The sequence below is a fragment of the Branchiostoma lanceolatum genome, chromosome 9 (genome assembly GCF_035083965.1).
Source record: "Branchiostoma lanceolatum isolate klBraLanc5 chromosome 9, klBraLanc5.hap2, whole genome shotgun sequence".
Taxonomy (NCBI): domain Eukaryota; kingdom Metazoa; phylum Chordata; class Leptocardii; order Amphioxiformes; family Branchiostomatidae; genus Branchiostoma; species Branchiostoma lanceolatum.
Window position 1 is genome coordinate 13197083 of NC_089730.1, and position 11121 is coordinate 13208203.

General features: G+C 41.1%; 2 protein-coding genes across 3 annotated transcripts; one reads left to right on the plus strand and one right to left on the minus strand.

Moving 5' to 3' along the window:
* Window positions 1-379: 379 nt before the first annotated feature.
* Window positions 380-4617, plus strand: LOC136442138 (zinc finger protein 320-like). 2 transcript variants are annotated; one of them, XM_066438795.1, is made up of 3 exons: window positions 380-609; window positions 1165-2488; window positions 2588-4617. In XM_066438795.1, exon 2 carries the CDS (start codon window positions 1358-1360, stop codon window positions 2426-2428), a length of 1071 nt encoding a protein of 356 aa, XP_066294892.1. In that variant the 5' UTR covers window positions 380-609; window positions 1165-1357; the 3' UTR covers window positions 2429-2488; window positions 2588-4617. The 2 variants fall into 2 exon arrangements, with proteins under 2 accessions (XP_066294892.1, XP_066294891.1); XM_066438794.1 differs by lacking the exon at window positions 380-609 and adding an exon at window positions 617-724.
* On the minus strand, window positions 4076-11121 carry LOC136442133 (endoplasmic reticulum chaperone BiP-like). Its single transcript, XM_066438790.1, has 9 exons — window positions 10969-11121; window positions 9618-9761; window positions 8980-9211; window positions 8405-8655; window positions 8014-8168; window positions 6969-7204; window positions 6349-6586; window positions 5814-5981; window positions 4076-5443 (listed from the first exon to the last, which is right to left on the minus strand). The coding sequence occupies exons 2-9, from the start codon at window positions 9758-9760 to the stop codon at window positions 4863-4865; spliced, it is 2004 nt and encodes a 667-aa protein (XP_066294887.1). The 5' UTR covers window position 9761; window positions 10969-11121; the 3' UTR covers window positions 4076-4862.

Here is an 11121-nt window from a genome sequence, read left to right on the forward strand (position 1 = left end):
GTTGACTCCCAGTGACAGGACTTTTCCTTATTTTAGGTCTTGGGTTATACTTTTTACAATAGGAGAATAGCTAGTTTATTGCATAAACTATTAAACGTTGTCTAGCTTCCTTGTCTTTGGGTGATCCAAAAATGAACAATACAAATTTCATCTTCATCAACTTCTTTAATACCATCATACCATGATATTTTACAGTTAAGTCTTTAGATACCATCATCTGATATTTTACAGATAAGTCTTTATGGTAAACCTCCTCGTTTACGTCCTCGTTGCTTGTGTACAGTCGGTGACCCTTTTGAATACCTGGTAATCAGGTTTGTAAACTCTAACCTCTGACCTGCAGACAAATTCTCGCTTTGGTTCTTTTGTAGCCTGGTCCCAGTCTCTAGGGTCGGCTTAGTTATGTTTTACCGGGCCAGTCAATTTCTGATGGCCTTTCTACCTCTGGCTGCCATCCTACTTCCGCTACACCCCACTTCCGCTGCCTTCCTACTTTTCCGCCGCCCCTAGATTAATCCAAGGCCGTAAACAACACCCCGAGCGGGCTAAGCTGTCTGGGCGGGTGAGGGTCACTCACAGTGCCGTAGAGATATCGGGGAGGCACCGAGGGTATGGATTCCAGGCCAGTTCTTTTGTTGTCATGATTTGTCAACTGTAAATCTCACGCGATTATTAACATACTTGGACACCGCATTAATAAGGAAACACCGTAAGGTACACGTAGGTAAGGCGATTTTGTTAGCTCGAATTGAATCGTGTTTATGCCATGATAATGATAGAATCTGGTGTGTTTCGAGTGGGTCATGGATAAAAAAAATGATTGGGGAGGGGGGCGCCTCAACAGCGCTGTAGTTTGCTAATAAATATTACTGTTACAGCTTACCTACCAACGATCTAGTGTAAGATACAAAGAAGAGAAAACCCGAAGATGTTGTCTTTAAAATTGTATACATATTTTTTTGGTGTGTTATTACAATGGCAAGTTAGAAAATATATAATTTATACATATGCATCTCCCCTAGCCTGCTCAAATAAATTATAAAAAAGCAGCCATTTTAGTGTGTGTGTGGGGGGGGGGGGGTATTATATTAAACTTTGACGAAATTCATTAGATCATGACCTGCATAATGAAAACGTATCATTTCTTTATTTGTAATCACCCAGGAGGGGAGGTTGAAAAGCTCAGCAACGGGACATCCAAAGAAATAAGGAAGGGGTCAGAGGACAGACACAAGAAGACAGCACCACAAGAACAAAAGAAGGAAGTGCCAGGGAGGGGCAACTAAACTTTGCTCAACCTGACAGTGAGAAGAAAGATTTTCATCAACATTTTCTCAGAGTCATACAGGACAAGGGAATGAACATCTTCCAACAAAACACATCGGTAATACTGGTGTGTCCTACGCCCACAGCCATTGTGAGTACAGAGCAGTTTACTGGACCATCCCAGCCAAACATACCTTACAAATGTGATGAACGTGACTATTCCACTTTCTATCCAAGCAATTTGAACAAGCACAAGAACATTCTACATGGTGGGGAGAAAACGTACGCAAGTGGGGAGTGTGAAAATACATGTACAACAACAAACGAAAAGCATCTGACCAAACGTGGGAAAAGACATGTAGGGGGAAAACCCCTCAAATGTAACCAGTGTGACTATGTTACAGTTGAAAAGGATAGGTTAGTCAAACACATGCGTAAACATACTGGTGAAAAACCGTACATGTGTGGGGAGTGTGGGTACCGCTGTTCTCAAAGAGGTAACCTAGTTTCACATATGAGGGGACATGTAGGTGACAAACCCCACAAATGTGACAAGTGTGGCTATTCTTTCTTACGAAGAAAATGTCTAGAAAGACACATGGCAGCCCACACTACGGGGAGAGCTCGCGAGGGACCTTACAACTGTGATCAGTGCGACTTCACTACAACACGGAAAGTAGATTTTAAAGCACATGTTGCCGATCATGCTGGTGAGAAACCTTACAAGTGTGATGACTGTGACTATAGTACAACACGGAATTCAAATCTTAAATCACATGTCACTATTCATTCTGGTGAGAGACTGTACAAGTGTGATCAGTGTGACTTTTTGTCTGCATGGAAAAACACTTTAAACCGGCATATTTTGACACATGTTGGTGAGAAGCCCTTCTTGTGTGAGAAGTGCGGGTTCAGGACAGCTAGGAGGTGTCATTTACGGCGACATCTGACAACTCACTCGGAGGAAAAACCACACAAGTGTGATCAGTGTGACTTTTCTACTGCAAGGAAAAACCATCTAGACAGACACATGCTTACACATACCGGGGAGAGACCCTACATGTGTGAAAAGTGTGGATACAGGACGACTGATAGTTATCACCTAAAACGACACATTATGAGAAAACATGCAAAAGAAACCTCAGAAATGGGATCAGTGTGACTTTTGCACAACTGAATTTATACCATAGCCAAGACTGAATAGGATTTAGTCCACAACAAGGTTTTATAGCCTGAGTGTCATCCTGTTTCAGTTCCAGGCTCTACCTTCACCAAACGAAGGTAGAGCCTGGAACTGAAACAGGATGACACTCAGGCTTAGGTTTTATACATTGGTGAGGAACCTCACATGATATGATGTGTAGCTCGCAGGATAGCTAAGCAACAGTCTACTCATACATGATTGATACTGAGTGTACATAAAACACACAGGTGACAGAAACAGAACACACTGTCAGGTGAAAAAAAGGATGATAATGTACAGATTTACCTAAAATACATATACATGTACATGTAAGATAATGACAAAACACACAGGAAAAAGCTTAGCATGTGTGATGTTAGTGGAAAAGCTGTTTAACCAGTGTTCGTGTTCGTTTGTTCAGACCCTTGTACAAGTTGTAATGCCTAGTGGCACACAGCACAGCAAGTTCCCTTGCTGTTTTTGTAGTGGCAAGATATTGGACACAGTAAAATAAAGGGCATTTCAAAACATTACAGACAACCTTACAAAACTACCAAAACATTACATTGTATTTCAAAATAAACCACCCACTGTGGCATGTCATTAGGAGTTGATAGCTATATGTAAAGTCTACGGGCATACGTGCTCACGGCACCTCCTCGAACACGGATCCCCATTTTACATCCATTCCGAAAGATGTATATGTAGCCCCAACTGAGATTTCCAGACCCCAAGACTTGAACCAGGGTCTCCTAGTTACCAAACAGCTCAGCTGTGAGCCTTTATCAGTTGAGCCACTGGGACCATCTCTCAGTGTTGCTGTAAAGTTAGACAATACATCTGCGCAGTTCTAGGTTTCTGTGCTCCTGGTATCTGACGTTTTCCCCTATGTTAAGTGATAAACCATTCCTCATTTTCATTACGCTTTTACTGTGGGTATTGGATGTGTTTAGGATATGTATGAGCGTACAATGTACATATAGTTTATTTGGCACTCAAGTGGCTTGAAATGTTACCAAATTTGTCTAGTTGAAATAATGTGTTTTCTTGGTGTTTACTTGAATTAGTTATACAAATTTACACTTGCTACATTTACCTTTGAGATTTCTTTCATTCCTGATATAGTAAATGCACTAGTCTCTCATTAAGACTACACTTTTTATGCCCTTTTTAAAACTATCCTAGCCAATAGTAGTGAAATGATTATCTTGTTTAATATGCTTAGGAAAAAGATCCGTACTTGATTCCCTGTGACTGAACTTTTCAATTCTATGTCTCAAGTTATATTTTTTACAATTGGACAATAGCTACATGTAGTCTATTGCTATGCTCCAAATGTATGTTGGTTAGAAATACAGTGAAATAAACAATTCTAAACCTCATAAGGGACTATTGATTTAATCTCCAAGCAGATCTACACGGGGCGTGAAAATTGTATATGCTAGCCAGAGAAGGTCCAGTCAGCCAGATAAGAGGGGCTGGCTGGAGCTTATCTGGCTGACTTGACCTTCTCTGGCTAGCATATACGATTTTCGCGCCCCGTGTAGACCTGCTTGGAGATGACTATTGATTAGGATCCATACTAGTAGCTCCTAAACAAAACATAATAAAAAACAAATTATCGAATTTCATTTTCATCAACTTCTTTTAATACCATCATCTGATATTTTACAAATAAGTCTTCTCAGGGTGGATAACTCAGCTGACCATTTCAGCTAACAAAAATAGTTTATTTTTTTCTCTTGTAAACTTCAGTTGACCTTTAACACAGCTGAGAACATACTGCTCTGAATACAAGCATGCGAGAAACACAGGATACAGCAGGCATTGGAATTAAGGAGTTACTTGGACTTTGGTCACAGTTCAGTAGAATCAAGCATTGTGCAGATACTGAAGTTTAACATCACAAAAAGCATTCACCACAGGAGTCACCACATAACCACAAAGGCTGCATCACTAAATATATTTCTACTTGCTTGAGGAAGAAATTACAACCTTTATACAACAAGTACAACATCATTTAGAACATAAGTTACAGTTGGAAGTGCCTATGCTCAAATTTTCTGGGAAGCTAACACCATTTCTATATTTTATAGACAGATGGGCTACTAGCTTACACAAGAGAACCAATATAAATGTACACCCTTGGATGTAGGAATTAAATCTCGGTAATAAAAAATGAACAAGGTCTCTCCGCTAGAAAATACTGAATTGACACAGGTTTCTGTAGCCTATAAGAAAGTCTTCCTTTCCAAGTTTTCTTAAACTTTTAAATCTCTACTGCACAGGATCATGATGCACATACAGTACCATAGATGGGATTTCAGGACAGATCTAGAATGGTGACTGGTCTACCTACAAGTGTGAGATATAACACCCCCCTCCCCCTTTTTTGGTTCCCACTACATGTATCTTATAGCTCATCTCTTTCTGAGTCATCTTCCTCCTCACCCTCCTCCCCAGTGGGTGGTGGTGCTCCCCCTTGACCCTCATACAATTTGCTGATGATAGGTGTTACTACTTCTTCCAACTCCTTCTTTTTTGCCTTTAAGTCTTCTGTATCGGCATCCTGGTTGCTATCGAGCCAGGAGATTGTTTCATCGACCGCTTCTTTGATTTTCTCCTTGTCGTCGTCTTCGAGCTTGCCTCCTAGCTTCTCTTTGTCTTCAATTTGGTTTTTGAGTGAGTAGGCGTAACTTTCCAGCTCATTTTTGGCCTCTACTTTTTCCTTGACCTTTTTGTCGTCCTCTGCGAATCTCTCGGCATCTGATACCATTCTCTCAATGTCCTCGGGTGATAGCCTGTTCTGGTCGTTGGTGATGGTGATCTTTTCCTTGTTTCCTGTGCCTTTGTCTTCTGCGGACACTTTGAGGATACCGTTAACGTCGATCTCAAAGGTGACCTCGATCTGGGGGACGCCGCGTGGAGCTGGTGGGATGCCGTTCAGGTCGAACTTTCCAAGAAGATGGTTGTCTTTTGTCATTGGTCGCTCACCTGTAATGATACAACAAATGTTTTGAGTTATTTCGATACATGCAGTAGTGAGTGCTCTTAAACTTTCAATTAATCTTTCAAACAAATCTCAATCAAAATAACATTAAAAGTTGGCTCACTGTTCTCACTAAGAGTAAGACTAAGAGCTAAGTGAGATTTGGTAGTGCAATCCAACAGTTAAGCAAAGTACAAAATCTACTCTTAAAGGCACAAATGTTTTAAATGATGTGACATACTAACCCGTGTGTCATCCTACTTAGTTCCAGGCTTTCCCTCCAAAAACTAACTAGGATGACACCCAGGCTAGTGACACACATGACTCCACAACATTTTCTAAAGAGACAAGAAAGAAACTGAAAGCCATGCCTACCTTCGAGCACCTGGATGGTGACCGTGGGCTGGTTGTCTGCTGCTGTGGAGAAGATCTGGGACTTCTTGGTGGGGATGACAGAGTTACGTGGGATCAGCTTGGTCATGACGCCACCGACGGTCTCGATACCCATGGTCAGGGGGTTGACGTCAAGGAGAACAAGGTCACCTATGGTGAAAGACAAAAAAATTGTGGACTTAGTTAGGACCTTCATGTGGTAGAAATACATTAATAGAAGTTAGACATCCGTGTGTTTCAAGTGGGCAACTAACATTTCTACTTTGAAGTTGTTTCATATCTTTAACATCTCGCAAAACTAAGACTGGGACTACAGCAGTGTCACTGAATGTAAAGGAATGGAAGAGAATTTGGTACAAATGACTTAGTGAAGAACTTTATGTGTGAAGTCTATGACTAGACTACTTACATTTACATTTGGCAAGTAAATTTAATTTTTTTTAAAAACATCTACATTAAATCTACACGGGGGCACAGAACAATATCAATGATGAAATAAAAGGATAAGAAAACATACCAGTCTCCTCCTCTCCGCTCAGCACACCGGCCTGGACAGCCGCTCCGTACGCCACGGCCTCGTCGGGGTTGATGCCGCGGGATGGCTCCTTCCCGTTGAAGAACTCCTTAACGAGCTGCTGGATCTTGGGGATCCTGGTGGAGCCGCCCACAAGCACGATCTCGTGAACCTCGGTCTTGGACAGGTCCGAGTCTTCCAACACCTTCTGAACCGGCTTCATGGTGGAACGGAACAGATCCTGGAGGAATGGACGAAAGGAGAAATGCATCAGATCTATAGCTATGCATATCTACAGATTACCATATCCTGTCACAACTAGCAGATATTGATTTAGAGTTCCTCAGTTCAAAAGTTGGGATACCAGTACTGTAGATGAAACAGAAATGACAAGAGGTACAAAGAAATTACAGCATTGTATAGAAGTCAATAGATGTTACATAAGATAGAAGTCAAATACAACATGTGTATCACAAGCTGAAATAAGAAACTTTGAAAAATGATACAAAAACAAATGACTGCAACAAGAAAACAAGAAGCGCAGCTTTCTATTTAATCCCTTTTAAATCCTTCTGTCAAGTTCAAGAAAGAAAGAGTTGAAAACATAAAACATGGGTTCTCACCATGTTCAATTCTTCAAACTTGGCACGAGTAAGGGACTCTGAGAAGTCTTCACCATCGAAGAAGGACTCGATCTCGATACGTGTCTGATGCTGGGCGCTAAGGGCACGCTTGGCCTTCTCCACCTCACGACGCAGCTTCTGCACGGCACGGTTGTCCTTACGGATGTCCTTCCCCTTCTTCTTCTTGAACAGCTTGATGAAGTGTTCCATGACACGCTGGTCAAAGTCCTCACCACCTAAGGAATTACAACATTGCACATTTAGATACTGGTATAACTTAAGTGCTCCAATTCTATAGTATAAACTAAAGGGAAGAAGGTTTGAAACTTTTCCCATCCTCTGAATACATGTGCATTTCTATTTGCTATCCACAAATAAAAAAGGTATAAGTCTAACTGCTATACTTCTATAAAGGGAAGAAGAAAAGACAAGAAAGGTTTGAAACTTCTCCCATCCTTTTGAATACATGTGCATTTCTATTTGCTATCCCCATATAAAAAAGGTATAAGTCTAACTGCTATACTTCTATAAAGGGAAGAAGAAAAGACAAGAAAGGTTTGAAACTTCTCCCATCCTTTTGAACACATGTGCATTTCTATTTGCTATCCCCATGTAAAAAAGGTATAAGTCTAACTGCTATACTTCTATAAAGGGAAGAAGACAAGAAAGGTTTGAAACTTCTCCCATCCTTTTGAATACATGTGCATTTCTATTTGCTATCCCCATATAAAAAAAGGTATAAGTCTAACTGCTATACTTCTATAAAGGGAAGAAGAAAAGACAAGAAAGGTTTGAAACTTCTCCCATCCTTTTGAATACATGTGCATTTCTATTTGCTATCCCCATGTAAAAAAAGGATAAGTCTAACTGCTATACTTCTATAAAGGGAAGAAGACAAGAAAGGTTTGAAACTTCTCCCATCCCTTTGAATACATGTGCATTTCAATTTGCTATCCACATATGAAAAAGGTGTAATGTAATGACTGTTACACAAGAATTTATAATATGAATGAACAAAGGTGCAATCAGAGAATGAGGGCCTTACCCAAGTGAGTGTCTCCGTTGGTGGCCACCACCTCGAACACGCCATTGTCGATGGTCAGGAGAGACACGTCAAAGGTTCCGCCGCCGAGGTCGAACACAAGGATGTTCTTCTCACCCTCCCTCTTGTCCAGACCATAGGCAATGGCAGCTGCAGTTCTGTCATGAAAAAAAAGAAGAAATTAGAACACAGTAAGACAATTGAAAATTCCAAGCAAAATCCCTTAAAAACACTGCTTGCTTTCCATCAACAGAAAGATATCTACACTTTTTTTGTGTTGTGTAGTGTTGGAAAAAATTTAAAACATCTTTTACAATGTTAGATACCAACACAGATGACCTGTCATGATAGAGATATCTTTTCCAACCAAGATTTCAGGGAGAAAAATACTTACGGTTCGTTGATGATTCTCATGACGTTCAAGCCAGCGATGGTGCCAGCATCCTTGGTGGCCTGGCGCTGGGCATCGTTGAAGTACGCGGGAACGGTGACGACAGCATGGGTGACAGTCTTCCCCAGGTAGGCCTCGGCTGTCTCCTTCATCTTGCCAAGAATCATGGCGCTGAGCTCCTCGGGTGCGAACATGCGGTCCTTGTCGTCACCGATGTCCACGAAAACATGGGGCTTGCTGTTCTTGCTCTTCACCTGAACACAAATTGGACAAACATCTTAGTAATCAAAAAACTATTGGAATTAACAAAAATGCACCTCAGAAACATGAACCCTCCAAGGGAAGAAAAGGGAGGGAAAAAAGGCAATTTGAAAATACACTTCCCCAGTTATTAAAATCTTTAGCTTCTATGGATTCTTAAAAACCATCTACAAAATAATAGAATCTAACCTATAAAAAACAGATAAAACATGATGTCATGCATAGTCCCATTTAACTTACATAAAAACCCCAAACTAAACCTATGACTAGCTATAGCTAGTTCCTTCGAGTGGTCTTAATATCTTACTGTATCTTACCCTGAATGGGAAATACTTCAGATCGTGCTGCACAGCTGGGTCATCCCATGTTCGACCAATCAGACGCTTGACGTCAAAGACGGTGTTCTCGGGGTTGGTTGTCAGCTGGTTCTTGGCGGCATCTCCTACGAGACGCTCGCCCTCTGCCGTGAAGGCGACGTATGACGGGGTGATACGGTTTCCCTGGTCGTTAGCGATGATGTCCACACGTCCATTCTTGTACACTCCAACACTATGAAATAAGACAAGCAACATTGGTTAAACATACGTGGACAGTATCAGCTTAAACTGAGCATTAATGGTTGGCTGTGGTGCTTCCAGTGGTCTATTTAGGTGTAAGTTTTTGTTTTTGTACAAGTGAGTCCTAAATTGTTTATATTGCAACATGCTTGTAATAATATATTCACAACAAACTGGGAAATGCGTACATAAGAGATATTTTATCAAAATCTGGTCAGTTAGGGCCATTAAGTATAGACTTAATAGCAATAAACGCATGGAAAGGGATAATGAACACTGCAGAAAAAACATTGTGCATCATCATAGCATTCAGTTTTTTAAAGTCTCATAGTTCATACAGAAAAAGATTCTATGGTCCTGTTTCCAACATACAAAGGAATTTTAGTACTGAGACTCACCATGAGTATGTTGTTCCAAGATCGATTCCCACAACAGTTCCAACGCTGTCCTTCTTCGAGTCCTCATCTTCGTCATCAGCACGGGTGTGCGCAATATTGGCGACCAGCGCCGCGGCGAGTATCGCATACATATAAGTCCTCATTCTGCAAAGGATGCAAATAGAGATATAAACATGAGGTTCATAAAGTTTACATTTCAACAATTAAATGTCCATAACATGCGTGCAATTCCTTCTCACAACACACATGGTGGTGCATATGGTGGTGCCCATCTCGAGTTGAAAGCCCTTGGGCCACACAACTTTGTGTAAATCACTACAGCTGGGGGCTAGTCCACTGGTAGTGGTGTTTGTTCAACTCCCAATCCCCATACTCTTTCCAAAATGCTCAGTGCTAAGCAGAGAAAGTACCATCTTAAAGTCTTTGGTATACCTCAGTCGGGGATCGAACTCACGATCCACCATAGTTTGCACTGTTTTGTGTGCGAGTGGTTGTAAAAAAAGGTGTGGTGACATATAAGTTCATGTTATGACTCTTAATACAATAGCAATCACATTTTGGTGTATGGTTTCTTCAGTTGTTCAAGAAGTTTAACGTTTGACCCTTAAGCCCATGATAAATGTGGTCCTGAGATAAGGTGCCCCCAAAAAATGATGACTGCCACCTGCATCAAATTAAAAGACCTACACTTAATAAAGAATCACCAGGTTGTTCAATACTTGTCCACAAACTATTGTGAACCGTGAACAATGTTCCTGTGTGAAACTGGGCATTCCAAACTAGTTTTAGCCAGTGTCTTGCTTCATAGCGGATCATAATTTCGTAACCTATCAAAATTTATTGGAGTATGGACCCACTGCCACTGTGCCAAAAAAATCCTTGAGCCGCCCCCCTCCCCATACATAGACCTACCTGGCAAAAACATATCAAAAGCCTTAAATTTAGAGAATTTTTTTGTCCTTAGGTATGAGAGGACATTTTCTCCGTACATGTACTATTCTAATAATTTCTATACACATAGTAACTTAGGATTTTTAAAGATGGGGGATTTTTTTTTCTCGCCCAGACTTCCGGAAAGGTTGGAACGTACCTTTTACACTGTTACAGGACACAAGCTAAATTTTCATAGGTCTTATGATGTCTCCTAAAGTCGATTAAACATATCGAGTATGCATACGATGCACTGGTGCCGGGAAACAGCTTCAAGATATCACACAACCCGGAACTCTGAAAAAGCCGGCTGGCATCTGGACATGGCTGCCATGTCACATGTGCGCACCTAGCTTAGGTAAAACCTCCCCAATAGAAATTATGGATGAAAAATATCCCGATTCAAGACATCTGTGCTCACCTGGGGTTGTTGTGTTGACTCTCAATCTGTCGAAAGTCGGGTAACAGCTGTCACACTGTAAAATCTGATCAATTTCCTCTTCTACTGTCTCCTCCACGTCGTCTTTTCCTCCTTGAAAGTGACGCTGTGACGATTGCATTCGATATTTCACTC